The 15,232-nt window shown below is 38.2% G+C and overlaps 1 protein-coding gene and 1 pseudogene across 6 annotated transcripts in view; one reads left to right on the forward strand and one right to left on the reverse strand.

Annotated features, from left to right (window-relative positions):
• The window catches only part of LOC105469057 (ATP binding cassette subfamily A member 5), a 78,128-nt gene extending 62,896 nt beyond the window's left edge, over window positions 1-15,232 (reverse strand). For 3 of the 6 annotated variants that reach the window (XM_011719624.2, XM_011719626.2, XM_071083511.1), the window contains exons 1-3: window positions 15,081-15,232; window positions 2,216-2,332; window positions 1,000-1,204 (exon numbers count right to left, since the gene is read on the reverse strand). In XM_011719624.2, coding sequence (XP_011717926.2) covers window positions 1,000-1,204; window positions 2,216-2,317 — 307 coding nt within the window. In that variant the 5' untranslated portion in view covers window positions 2,318-2,332; window positions 15,081-15,232. Of the gene's footprint in view, window positions 1-999; window positions 1,205-2,215; window positions 2,333-4,990; window positions 5,139-9,206; window positions 9,228-14,678; window positions 14,704-15,080 lie in introns of those variants that run through there. The other 3 variants (XM_071083509.1, XM_011719625.3, XM_071083510.1) reach the window with 3 other exon arrangements.
• Window positions 6,644-6,869, forward strand: LOC139359306 (small nuclear ribonucleoprotein G pseudogene; annotated as a pseudogene).

Consider the following 15,232-nt stretch of genomic DNA (forward strand, 5'->3'; position numbering starts at 1 on the left):
ACTATCCCATATAGCAAAAAATAACATGTTAATCTGCTATGTTCTATAATTCGGCACTTCATTGTTTAATCATTAATAGTATAAGAATTTCTGTCACTTTTTCCAGTTTTTGCTTTAGGTTCTCTCACAGCCACTTTAAGTTCACTGGAACTTCACTGCTTACACTATTTTCTAGTTCATTTCTTTGTGAGAAGTGCACATTGAGAAAAAAGACTTAGGTGGCACTTTAGGTGGAGGCCAAGGGAGGAAGATCATTTGAGCCCAGGAGTTGAGACCAACCTGGGCAACACAGCAACATCCCATCTCTACAAAAAAATACATATATAAATAAATAAAACAGAGTTAGGGACTTTACCATAGTCATAGTTGTAGTCTCCAAAGTTAGGTACTTCTTCAGTTTAACCACATACTTCTATAAACAAGCATGGTAAGCTGAAAAGGTGACTGCTTTACAATCTTTACCACATATTTCTAGCTTCTTTTAAAAATTTTTATTTTTAGAGATGGGGGTCCCATTCTGTTGCCCAGAGTAAGGAGTGCTGGAATGAAGTGGCATGATCATAGTTCACTGCAGTCTCAAACTTCTGGGCTTATGGGATCCCCCCACCTCAACCTCTTGAGTAGCTGGGACTACAGGCAAATGCCACCACATTCAGCTAAACATTGCTAGCTTCATAATTATATGAAAGTCAGAATCAAAATGAAATAGCCCATCAAAGCTTGTATCTTAAACAAGTATACTTAAACTATTTTATAAATGGTCTAAGAATTAAATATAAAAGTACATAAAATATGCTTTCTACCACTAAGAATATAAAATAATTTTTCACAAGAAAAATAAGGCAACAGAATTAAATAACTTTAGTATTTTTATAAAACTATACTTTGGTGGAGCAACACATCTCTAAGTGTTAAGACTGCTATTTATTCAATAAAGCAAGTTGATAAATATTGAACAGGCTTAATATTATAAATAGAATATATATAAGCTCACAATACCATCAGGTAGATGATCAGTAGACACTTTTTGCATGATGCTGCTTGTAACATTAGTCACTGGAGTATATCCAAGAATTAGATTAGAAAGAGTAAGTTTGTCCATAGGATTAAGTTCTATATTAGGCACTTCTTCATATTTCTTATTTGGATGCATCATGCTAATTAATATTAACCAAAATAAAAAAAATAGTGGAAAAAGAATTTCCTACAATAAAAGAAACAAAGTGATTACAAAGTATAACAGCAGCAAAAATCACCAAGATTTATTTGCAGATAATATAATACTAAGGAAAAACAAGAAATTTGGTTGTCCTTTCTTATGAATAAGAAGTAAAAGCAATTCTATCCCAAAAGAATGATTGTGTTGAACACCTCATCAACCCAACATGCATTTAATATGATTTTTTCCTTCGCATTTAGTTTTTCCGAAATATTTTAAAATTCAAGTCACATAATAAATTAAGGTAACATAAAAGATAATATTTAAACATCTTAGATTACTGACATAAAACACAATAAATTTACTCATATAATTTTATCTAAAGCAATTTACCAAACATCCCTATATGGATTCACCATAAAAATGCCCTCATTCAATTCTGAATTAGAAATCATACTTTAATTATACCTAAATGTACACTACTAAAACCATACTTAATTAAATTCTATGGTCAGTTTTAGGAGAAATGAGCTATTATATCATCTTGCTGTTTAATTATTTTACCAGTTTCAGGAGAAGATGAATAATATATTTTCATCCTTTGAAATTATTACTAGCTGGTTAGCCAAAGTTCTTCCTTTCTTTTACCTTTACCAAAAGTAATGTATGCTGTGGGTACAAATTTGTGTCATAATATTAATACTCATGGGCAACTCAATCTAGACTCCAAAAAATATGAGGTTGTGGGGAATAAAACTCTGGAATCAAAGTTATTTTGGAACGTTAGTTCATGAAACTCAGGAAACACATGCCTAAAAGCTCAAAATGAAGCACAGATGTTAGAAATTAACTAAATGTAGAAATTATTATTAAAATTTTTAACATTTAGAAAGCATTAGGTAATTCAGCTATTTTTCTGTGGCTAACATGGCAAGCTTTTACTTTACAAGCGAAGAAAATAAATTATAATAAAAATATATTTAGCAAAATAAATCATCGCTTCAAGATAGAACATATCAAGCAAAATAAACTGCAAGAAAGAGTTATTTAACTTACCTGAACACTACTCTTTTTCGTTCTGCATTTAATTAAGTAATTCTTCAATAAGAGTGTTCTGGTCTGTCTCCAAACTCCCACCTCCCTAATTGCAGTGGACATGTTTTCTGAATAAACCTATTAAAGAGGAAAAACAAACAAACCTGGAGCCATGCAGTAAACTGCATGTAATTTTTAATGGCAAAACAAGCAGATGTTTCAGTCCCAGGTAAGATGGATTAAGCATACTCCAAGTTGTCTCTCCTAGGAAACTGGACAGAACGCATGGAGCAGCAATCTGTGGACTCCGAAAAGTAAACAAGGCATGTGAAATAGGGGAGACCACAACTTGAAATACCACCATATCAACAGTGGCACTTTTTCTCCTTTGGTATCTCCCGAACTGCCCACAGAGGCAGCTCCAGAAGAAGACTTAACTTTGAATTGAGGAATGGGCAAGGGAAGTCTTAATGCTCTGGGAGAACGAAGAAATAGCAAATCTTTTTTTCTTTTCTGAGTTCTCCTATATCCCCACACGCAAGCAATCCCATGGTAACAGGGCCAGACTACAGTAACGAAAGCCTACCACAGCCAACACTCTGAGGCAGGAAAACCTTTCTCTCTATTCAATGGAGCTATGGTTGTAAGAGGATGAGGCCAATCCCTTTTGCTTTTCTTCTCTACCTCCTACCATTGGGCCCTGGATATGGTGGTTGCAGTTGCACAAGTGTGTAACACAATGGAGAAAATAAACACTAGCCCTCTGGCTGGAGGATGGAAAGAGCAGCCACGGGGAAGCAAAAAGTAGAAGGGGGAATAAATAGAGAGCTCAGGAAAGCACCCTAAAAAGTTGTTTTGAATTCCTGTAATAACTCTTCAAGCTGGACATACATAAATACAATCCTATTCGTGTGATAAAGACTTGAGAAACTGAACTAACAGACAGACCACTGTCCAAATCCAGACTGTTCACTGCAAGGCACACACAAGACAGACCAAAAAGGTACTGCAAAAGCTTTTGAAAAATAAACTAAAATGACGACTACAGTTCAAAGAATGTGGGTAGAAACATATGACCTGAACCTAACCTGGTTGACAGCCTGTTAAGAGAAAATATCAACATTTCCCATAGGTATTAACACAAAACTCAAAGTCTCATACAATCCAAAATTACATGGCAAATGAAGCAAGTAGAAAATAGCTGGCCAGGTACGGTGCCTCATGCCTGTAATCCCAGCACTTTGGGAGGCCGAGGCAGGCAGATCAAGAAGTCAGGAGTTCGAGATCAGCCTGACCAACATAGTGAAATCTCATCTCTATTAAAAATATAAAAATTAGCTGGGTGTGGTGGCATGCACCTATAATCCCAGCTACTCAGGAGGCTGAGGCAGGAGAATTGCTTGAACCCGGGAGGCGGAGTTTGCAGTGAGCCAAGATTGTGCCACTTCACGCCAGCCTGGGCGACAGAGCAAGACTTCATCTCAAAAAAAAAAAAAAAAAAAAAAAGCAACTCTACTAAGAAAATAAAATCAAAGATACCAATGCTGAAATAACACAGACTTTGAAATTATCTGATAAAACTTTTAAAGCAGCTATTTAAGGGCTTCAGCAAACAATCGGAAGTACTCTTGAAAGCAATGAAAAATAGAAAATCTTAGCAAAGAAACAAGACATAAAGCAGAACCAAATGGAAACTTTAGAACACAAAACCATAATAAGAAATAAATACAAATGGAAACTTTAGAACAGAAAAACACAATAACAAAACTCATGGAGTGGCTCAAAAGCAGAATGACACAACCGAAAGAGAGTAAACTTGAAGATTATCAATAGGCATTATCCAATCTGAACAACACAGAGAAAAAAGGTATTTAAAAAATTAACAGTGCTTCAGAAAACTGTGAGTCAGGCTGGGCACGCTGGCTTACGCCCATAATCCCAACACTTTGGGAGGCCAAGGCAGGCAGATCACCTGAGGTCAGGAGTTCAAGACCAGCCTGGCCAACATGGTGAAATCCCTCTCTACTAAAAATACAAAAGTTAGACAGGCGTGGTGGTGGGCACCTGTAATCCCAGCTACTGGGGAAGCAAGAGAATTTCTTGAACCCTGTAGGAGGAGGCTGTAGTGAGCCGAGATTGTTCCACTGCACCCCAGCCTGGGTGACAAAGCGAGACCCTGTCTCAAAGAAAAAAAAAAGAAGAAGAAAAAAGAAAACTATGGGACAATAACAAAAAATCTAACTTTCATATTATCTGATTTATAAAAGAAGAGGAGAATGCTAAAAAAAAAAAAAAAATTAAAGACTTAATGGCTGGAAACTTCCAATTTAGCAAGGGATATAAACACATAAGTTTAAAGAAGGTTGGTGAAGTCCAGAAAACATAAAGAAAATACATGCCCATACACATTATAATTAGACTGCTGAAAATTAAGATGATAAAAAATCTTAGAAGCAGTCAGAGAACAATGATGTGCCACCTATGGAGAATAATAATTTGAATGAGAGCAGAGTTCTCATGAGAAACTGGAGAAACTGGAATACATTGCTGGTGGGAAAGCAAATGGTCCAGATGCTGAGAAAAACAATTTGGCAGTTCCTCAAAAAGTTAAACATAGAATTACCATATGACCTCACAATTCCACTCCTAGGTATACACCCAAAAGAAATGAACATAAGGACTCAATTGAGTACATGTTCACACATGTTCACAGTAGCACTATTCAGAATAGTAGAAAGGTGAAACAGCCCAAATACTTATGAAGAGATAAATGAACAAATTGTGGCATATACATACACATATTATTCAGCCATAAAAAGGAATGAATTGGCCAGGTGCAGTGGCTGACGTCTGTAATCCTAGCACTTTGGGAAGCCAAGGCGGTGATCACTTGAGGTCAAGAATTTGAGATCAGCTTGGCCAACATGGCAAAACCCCGTCTCCACTAAAAAAAAAAAAAATACAAAAATTAGCTGGGCATGGTGGCACGTTCCTGTAACCCCAGTTATAGGAGGCTGAGGCAGAACTGCTTAAACCCGGGAGGCAGAGGTTGCAGTAGCTGAGATCGCACCACTGCATTCCAGCCTGGGCATCAGAGCAAGACTCTGTCTCAAAAAAAAAAAAAGGAATGAAGTACTGCTATATGCTACAATTTAAATCAGTGTACAAAACGTTATGTTGAGTGAAAGACTAAAAAGGTAAAATATTATATGATTCCATTTATATGAAACTTCCAGAAAAGATAAATGTAGGGACAGAATGCCAACTGGTGATTGTCAGAGGCCAGGGAGAGTAAAGAATGAGGAGAAAGTGCTTACAAGGTAAGGAGTTTTACTTTGGAAATAAATTTTATCTTAATAAATTACTTTAAAAAGTAAAACTGAATGATCTAAATCATTGTAACTATCACAGGTCCAGCATTCCTCCTCCAGGGTACTTTTACCCTTTGAAGATCCTTGAAATCCTTTCTGCCTGTGTACCTCTGCTGGAGCTATCTCGATTCTTCAAAGAGGTTTCATTTCCGCTGAACTCAAAATAGAAGTGGTCAGAGCCTCAACTGCAATGTCCACGGCGCCTATTCAAATACACTCGACCCAGTAACCTAGGATCTCTGCATACTAAGAATTACTGAGAAGGTAGCTTGGGGGAAATAACAACAACAACAAAAATCCTGTTAAACCTTCTAGAGAAATTGCTGTGCCTTGTTTTAAATAAACCTACCTAGTGGGGCCACTGATATAACTCTCCTCCAAAACAAGGACCATCTGTTCCAAGCTGGCGGACTGTCTACACCTAGATAAAGAAAACTCACAGGTTTTTTTTTTCTTTTTTTGAGATAGAATCTGACTCTTTTGTCCAGGCTGGAGTGCAGTGGCACGGTCTCGGCTCACTGCAACCTCCACCTCCTGGGTTCAAGCAATTCTCCTACCTCAGCCTCCCGAGTAACTGGGATTACAGGCGCCCGCCACCATGCTCAGCAAATTTTTGTATTTTTGGTAGAGACAGCATTTCACCATGTTGGTCAGGCTGGTCTCAAACTCCTGACCTCAAGTGATCCACCCACCTTGGCCTCCCAAAGTGCTGGGATTACAGGTGTGAGCCACCGTGCCTGGCCCACAATTTTTAAGAGGCAGTTTGTCTTTTCCAATAAATATATATAATTAAAGTTTGGCTTAAATGAGCATCTTCTTCATATGCACAGAAGGAAGACTAGAAAGTATTTTTAAATTAGTAATGAAATTAAAGACAATGTTTATTTTCTTCATGCTTTTTTTCTATGTATTACTTACATAGTAAAAAAAAGTCATTAAACAATTAGACATACTGTAAAAATATTAAATGAGTAAATTAAAAACAGCAAAACAAAAGCAGTCAAGAATAGAAGATATATTAAAATAAATTATTCCAGCATTCTGTTCCAAGGCATCTGTAACCTGTGGAGTAGACACCATGAGCAAAGCTTACCCTCCCGAATTGAAAAAATGTATGGGCAAGAAGTTATCACTGAAAATTAAGTGGTGGCAGACATGCCCAAGGAATATTGCAGGAATCTGATCCCTTTATGAATCTTGTGATAGATGAATGTGTGGAAATGGCAACTAGTGGGCAACAGAACAACACTGGAATGGTGGTAATGTGAGGTAATAGCATCATCATGTTAGAAGCCTTGGTGTGAATATAAATAATGGCTGTTCATCAGAAAAACCCATGTCCCCCTCTCCAAAGGGCCTGTTTTACTATGATGTAAAAATTAGGTCATGTACATTTTCATATTAGACTCTTTGTTAAATCAACTTCTGTAATAGTCAATAAATTCTTCTAACAGTCTCAACTTACATCACATTTGGTAAAGAATTGATAATAGGAAGGAAGGAAGGAAGGAAGGAAGGAAGGAAGGAAGGAAGGAAGGAAGGAAGGAAGGAAGGAAGGAAGGAAGGAAGGGAGGGAGGGAGGGAAGGAAACTGTACTCATTCAAAAATTATTTGCTACAATACAAACAGAAATACTAACCTAATGCAGCATGAACATTCTCAAGTTACCTGCCAAAACACATTGATTTCGTGAATGCTACTAAATTATTAATCCAATTTGAATGCTGGATGCTTAACTCTTCATTTTTATATAACAGACTCATAGAGTAGATGGATTCACAACATTTTTCCTTTTTTGACAACTGCTTCCTGAACTCAAGGTTGAGTCTCTCAGGGCCTTGTCTAAAGAACCTGCCCACCCACTCCACCTCTCATCAGAACTTTTTAAAGCAAAACTAAACCAACTCCCCAAACGCCATCCTAACACACACAAACTATCACCACCACCACCACCACCACCAACACTACTAGTACTCTTGAGCTGTGTCAGTTAAAATTTCTCTTGGCAGAATTAACTAAAAGACCCACAGACTGGATGGAAGTCAAGGAAACTGAATTACATGAACGGCAACATTTAAGAAACAAAGTTTATACATTCTTACTCAAAGCTTTCTTCTAATGTACCACACCTACTATGCTCAAAACTTGATTTTTCTTCCTTGGAGTACGTGAAATGCTCTATTATCTTCCCAATATATTTTCATTTTCACTTAAGCTAACTAGTCTCAGATTTTATTTCTTGCAAAAATCATCTTAATCAATATTACAAAGGCACCAAAATTAACAAACACAAGAACTAATAATGCACAAAGTAGTATAGGTTAAGAGTATGACCTCTGAGGCCAAACCAACTAAACATGAATTCTGCCTCTGCTACACACTAACTTTGAGACCTTGGGCAAGTTATTTAATGTTTTTGTGCCTAAGGTTAATTATCTGTAAAATACAGCAATAACAGTACCTACCTCTTCGGGCTGTTAAAATGACTAAAAGAATTAATACATGTAAAGCTGAAAATGGTGCCTTGTACATGGCAACTAATTATACACGTTGATCATGACTGTGTATAAAAGTATAACTAACATCCTTAAAAGAGTAATAGAGAATATCATATTCTTGGAACAAGAGCAAGACAATTAAGAAAAAAGCAATTACAGAACTTAGAAATGAAATAAATTGATAGAAATAAAAAAGCACTAAAAGATGGGATGAACTTCATTTAAAGATAAATTAGTGAGCTAAATTGAAGACCGAGTCAAAGAAATCCTACAGAATGAACTGTAAAATGACAAAGAGAAAAAAATGATGAAAATATAAACTCTGTCATCAAATTATACCAATGACTTAGTATTATGACTGACCTCAACAATCTGATTTTTCTTATACTCAAAAGCTTTAGTCTAATCATATGAAAATATTAAATTTCAATAATCTTGAGCTTCAATTCAAGTTATTGAAACAAACAAACAAAAATCCTTCCAAACCCATCTGATTGCTGGTTTTCTTCACAGTATGAAATACATGGTTTAGCTGTTTGATTGAAAAGAATGAAACATTCTTAACATTAATTCTGCATAAACCTTTAAACTTTATTGTTGATCTAAAACAGAAACTTGAAAGCTATAGTCAGGTCTTTGTAAACTGACCCAACAATGTACCTATTCACCCTCCTCTTTGCCTGCTGCATCTTCCAACCCCTGAGTCCACAGTGTCTAGGCAGGCCCAATTTGAAAAGGGATATGGGGAATAAATAGTAAGCACTGGTCTGTATAATAATGTAAACACTAACTCTACCCTATAAATTCTTTGCAAATGATGAGATGCTGGGGAAAATATTTGGCTTCCTTTTCAAGTGTCGAGACCACAACGTCTCTGAGAATTAATACCTGTCCTTTGGGAAGAAGAAAGAGAAACAAGATAGAAGAATAAAAAAAGGGGTGACTACAACCCTCACTGATATGGTAATCACAAAGACCCTTCTCTTCACCCCATCCTCCACTGTTTTGCAGGGTCTGGAATCCCAAAGGACAATACTGACTAGCCTAACAGGGAGTTAGGGTAGGAAAACTGGGATGAAGGAAGCATGTCGGAAGGCAGTACTCTTCTATAGTGACAAACACCCAAAAATAAAGGGTTAATACCTTGAGATGGGAGCAACTCTTGTGGATGAAAGAATGAGGTTTCCAGAAAGAAAGGTGGAGATCCACACAGCAGAGGTGACATGAAAGTAGTGTTCCTGACAGAAGCGTATATCTGAAAACAGGGCTGCAAAGTTACAAATGAGGCATGACCAAAAAGGGGACCTTAGGAAGGGTCTGACTTATCAGGTGCCTTTTCTTGGGATACAAGAAACCCCATATTTAGCATGGAGCTATACATTTCCTCTTTCTATACTAAAATTCCAAAATTTTATAGCTTTATGTGATGGTTTTGGAAGAATAAAAGAAAAAGGCAGTAAAAAGATGCTTGGCCTGCCTCAAGTTTAACTGTTCAAGTTTAATTGCCTCTAAATGGGAACAATCCTACAGACAATATCTAGGAGTGCACTCACTAGCACCTGAGTTAACACAAGACCAAAGCAGAATTTATATGGTTCCAACTCAAAATCGTACCAATGAAATACTTTAAAAACTCTTTAACAAAGGCAGTGCTTAGCTGTTAAAGAACAATGGCACAAAGAGAAATAAGGGTTCAAAATTAAAAAAAAAAAAAGTTATTTTCCATAGTTCCACAGCATACCTGAGAATGTGCTAAGTTTGTTGTAGGCCTTTAAATAATAATTAGGTGAGTTTTAAACACCTAATATTTCTAAAGATTTAATCAAATTTAACTTTCCTAGATAAATAATTTCCTATATAAAATAATTTATACTAAATCCAATAAATTGCAAGAAAATTGAAAGCCCACTAAAGCCCATCTTCCTCTTCTAATGTATTAATTGACTTAAAGACCAGGAGTTGCAAAATCCAAATTTCAATATCAAAAATTCACTTCTTAATTTATCTTAAAACTACTGGTTACTATGGCCAGGCATGGTGGCTCACGCCTGTAATCCCAGCACTTTGGGAGGCCGAAGTGGGAAGATCACGAGGTCAGGAGATCAAGACCATCCTGGCCAACATGGTGAAACCCTGTCTCTACTAAAAATACAAAAATTAGCTGGGTGGGGTGGCGGGCACCTGTAATGCCAGCTACTCAGGAGGCTGAGGCAGAAGAATTGCTCAAACCCAGGAAGCGAAAGACATTATGCCACTGCACTCCAGCCTGGCAACAGAGCGAGACTCCATCTCAAAAAAAAAAAAAAAAAAGTACTGGGTTACTACATTCCAAGTCCTATGGAACATATTTCACATCACTAAAAGTAATAAAAATGTACATAACCTTTAGAAATAATTGTTAGAGAAAAATTATTTAGGATGCATGAGTTTAATTAAAATAAGAAATTTGAAAGCTATAAAGTATTTTTAAAAATTACTTAAAATTTTAAGGTAGTCCTACTATTATACTTACTGCCTTTGTTAAAAGCAGTGCTTTCCTCTCTCTTCCCCTGCCTCCCCCGGAAAATCCATCACTTATCTAATGATACCATTATCTCCAAATATTTTTAGTTAGCAAAACAACTCACTGCACAGCAGAGGAGGTACTAAATATCTGTGGAATAAACAATCCGTTTATTATGTAGCAGGTAAAATAACTTTAAAATTTTTAAATTATTTTCATAGAGACATAATTTAAAAACATATCCATGTTTATTTCTGTGAGAAATGAATTAAGATTATACCCTAAAAAATAAATAAGTTGAGTCATCCTGATGTTTAGGGCCATCTTGATAAGAAACGTGGTCAGTCACCTTCATAGTATCCTTAAAAGATTTCCAGAAAGGCCAGCTGAAAAGACATTCCCTACCTCCAACAAATGACTGTTAGAGGTTACTTCACATCCACCTAAGCAGATGTAACAGAAAATGGATAGTCTGTCTACGTGGGGGTTCTAAATGTTGTTTGGCCCTGAGGAAGGTTGATTTTAGAGACTGGGTCTTGAAGCTTGACCTCTTAATTACTGACCTTTTGTTATATATGAAATTCCTTCCTTATTTTCTTGTTCCTGGCTCAGACAAGATGGTGCCAGGGATAAAAGACCCCTTGACTGTGATAAAAGACCCTTTGATCATTACATCCTTAATGTGAAATGTTAAATATACCCTTCCCCAAAACAGAAACACTGCCTATAACTAATTGAATTGCTCTAACTATGCACTAACCTTGTATGAAAAATGATGTAACCCTGTTAAGCATCCCCAGGCCTTGTCTATATAAAGGACCCTCAAATCTCTCCACTTTGGAGCATTTACCCCATCCTTTAGGAGTCTGTGTCCTCCTGTGTGACCATCCTCAAATTTTATGCTCAACTAAGCTCAATTTTTAATCACATTGCCTAAATGTCATTATTAAATTGACATGGAGCTGATTATCACTCCTTTGTTTTACCTCTATACCCAGTAAATATAACTGCAGTAACTATACCCTGTCACCATTATTTATGTACATATTTTCATCTTGAACTTGACCATGAGCTCCTCGATGAAAAAAACAACACTGTCTTATTTATCTTTGCTTCTCTACCACCAATGGAAATATCATAACCAGGATCATCTTACCACAGATTCCTTTATTAAGGCTTCCTGAGAGTCTTTAAAGATCAAGGATGTGCAAACTATGATGAAAGAGGTGGGGGCTAAATCCAATCCTCAGTCTGTTCGGCACAGCCCAGGAGGAACACTGTTTCTACATTTTTAAATGGTTGAAAAAAAAAAGAATAATACCCTGTGACATGCAAAAATTATGTGAAATTCAAATTTCAATGTCTATAAATATAGTGTTATTGGAATACAGCCATGCTCATTCATTTATGTATTATCTATCACCGCTTTTGTACTACAACAGTAAAGTTACTGAGACAGAGACCATACTGTCTGCAAAGCTAAAATATTTACTATGTGGCACTTTACAAAAAGAGTTGGCCAACTCCTGCAGAAAGGAAGAAGGGGGGAAGTGAGAAAAGTGGCATATTCACTTAACATTTACCGAAGGATTTATGCATCCAACATTACGAGGCAAAAAAAATAAAGTTAGACACTGTCACTAACATTGCAGAGAGATAAAATTTAATGTAATGTGATAAGAGAGAAAGAGCTTGGAAAGGAGTGGAATGGAATGTCCAGGCAGAAAGAAAAGAAGGGTAAAGCTAGACTCCCAAACAAAAGGACTTGCCTTTTGTGAAGAACAGGGATACCTGCCATATGGCAGAGGCATAAGGCAAAGTGAACTGGAGCAAGAGATGCGAATGTATGTTCTAGATAACACGGTAAAGGCAGGCATTGGGAATGGATTATGAAGTTTCTGAAATCCAAAATTAGACACCCTAATTTGTGCACTCATATCTGTCCTCTACTGTAGTTTTCACACCTACGGGTCATGTTTAATTTCCTAGCAATCACATATTTCACTAGTCCATCACTCTCTCAGTCCCCAAATCTCCAAAGCTTCCATCTGTAGGAACACCCTCAGATTATGACCTTGAATCCTACTTTACTGAGAAAACTGAAGCAATTAAAAGAGATTTCCAAAATCCACCACAAAGTAATATTACACATTTCAACAATGTGCCATTTCAGCTTAAACTGGAAGACTGATTTCATTACAACTCTGAGCCACAAGAACTTAAATGCCATCTGGTATTAGCTATACTTTAAAACTAAGATTTTTTTGGAATGAGAAATTAGAAACATATCCGGCACATGAAATAAACGCCTGCCTAGCTACATCATTTGCTTCTCAATCAATAAAATAAAAGCACTATAAAATATGCCTTTTAACTTAAAAAGGGATAAATTATAAATGCTCTCATCTTCTCTATCGCTTTAAAATTTACTGAAAGGTGGTGCAATAATAAAACAAAATGCAGTCAGGTGTAGTGGCTCACGTGGCAATCCCAGTGGGAGGATGGCCTGAGCCCAAGAGTTCAAGATCTACCTTGGCAACATAGAGAAACACTGTCTCTACGGAAAAAAAAAAAAAAAAGCCAGGTGTAGGGGCACAGAACTGCGGTCCCAGCTACTCAGGAGGCTGAGATGGGAGGATCACTTGAACCTGGGAAGTTGAGGCTGCAGTGAGCCAAGATCCTGCCACTGCACTTCATCCTCGGTGACAGAATGAGACCCTGTCTCAAAAAAAAAAAAAAAAAAAAAAAAATGCTAGTTGTCAACATAATTTAACCTAAATTTTATGACAGTGTTTCTTGCTAAAGGAGAAAATAACAATGCAATGGTAGACAGAGGACAAGTCATCCAATATATTTTCTTATACATAATAGGTTCCTAAAAGCTTGCCCTTAAAACTATTTTTAATCCAACTAATTTACGTACTAGAAAAGTTATGACTTAGTACGGTATCATAAAATTCTTTTATACAATCACCTTCTCAACTAAACTCAAGGACAGAGATTATAAATTATATTCCTATCAGTACGGTACTCTTGGCACATAATATAGTATCTGGAATGTAAAAGACATGCAACAAACCAGCCTGGGCAATATAGCAAGACTTCATCTCTGAAAAACAAATAAAAAATTAGCTGGGCACATGACACACGCCTATAGCCCCAGTTATTCAGCAGGATCCCTTGAGCCCAGACGTTCAGGGCTGCAGTGAACTTTGATCGCACCATGGCACTCCAGCCCAAGACCCTGTCTCTTTAAAAATAAAAGACATGCAATAAACATGGAACATACTAATAAATTTGCTCTTATAGTGAATGTAAGATTTCCTTACACTAAATCTGTTTGAAAGGAAATACACTCAAACAGGGCATATTCAAAGATTAACACCTCTTTAGTTTGATTTTAACACAAATACCCACAAAGCCCTAACTGCCCTAATAATGTTCCCTCCTATGGAGTCTTCCCTAAAACACATACAATATTGCTCTTCGGGCAAACACAAAATATAGTGGATAAAGCACCAGAATTAGAGTCTGGCATCTCAACTCCATCCTTTACTAGTTGAGACCTTAATAAGTGGCTTAGCCTCTTTGAGGCCCATTCTCCACATCTGCCTAACTGGAATAACCCCCTCCAACCCTACAGGGATGCTGTCAGAATTAAAAGAGCTAACACCCAGCCTGGCTCAAAGCTGTAGTCCAGTAAATACTGTTCTTCCCTTAGATTCCTTCAGAACGCCCTCGTAGAAAGTAAACGTGGTTATTATCTTCATTATTTTCGGACTTATTTATCTAAAACGTAAATCAAAGCCTAAGGAGCCCAGGGGAAAGAAAAACCCTCCTTCAGCTTAATAGCTCCAGCCTGCCCAGCTTTCCGATCCAATTAAGTATTTCCATGCCTGGAGCTCCTATTTCCACGCCTGGAGCTCCTATTTCCATGCCTGGAGCTCCTATTTGTGTTTTAGGATCAGGGAACTTCCCTCCTAAACTGTGTCATGAGATCTGCGCATTTTCTTCTCACTGAAACTCCTTTTAACACACAAGGTAATGATCCGCGCGTAACCTCGCGGGGAAGAGCAAGCGCTCATTACCCAGCTGTTCAGAAGGAAATTTACATCAATATTTGTTTTCCTTCTCTCCCTGACGCCGCTGAGGGTGGAACGACAGCGTCCAGGCAAAGGCAGTGTCCCGATGTCCCACGGCCGGACCAGGTCCCGGGTGAGCCTCGCGGAGCCCCCGCCCCAGGGCCCCGACCCCTCACGTCCGAATCCTGGGCGCTCCCACCGCAACCCCGAGGTTGGCAACCCGCGCTTCTCGGGAGCCGAGAGAGGTCCGTTTCCCTCAGCTCGCCGCCTCTGCCCGCTTCCGAGCCCGCTTCACCCCACACCTCAGACGCCGAACTCCCCTTCCCTCCCCGCCGCCCCTCGCTGGCCAGCCCCTCCTCGACCCCACAACTCCCCAAGGGACGGCTGTCCCAGGCTTGCCTCAAGCGCCGACGCCCGCGACGCTCTCCTCACCTCAGGGCCGGATCCGCAGCGCTGTCAGGCCTGGACGCGCTCAGTCTGTTGACTCAGCGCGGGTGACCCAGCTGGGATCTGTGCGAGGGCGCGGCCGCGCGCACCCGCGCGCTCCTGGCGCAGGCAGAGCAGGCAGCGCGCCGGCCAGCTAG

The sequence above is a fragment of the Macaca nemestrina genome, chromosome 17, assembly GCF_043159975.1.
Source record: "Macaca nemestrina isolate mMacNem1 chromosome 17, mMacNem.hap1, whole genome shotgun sequence".
In the NCBI taxonomy this organism is placed as follows: Eukaryota; Metazoa; Chordata; class Mammalia; order Primates; family Cercopithecidae; genus Macaca; species Macaca nemestrina.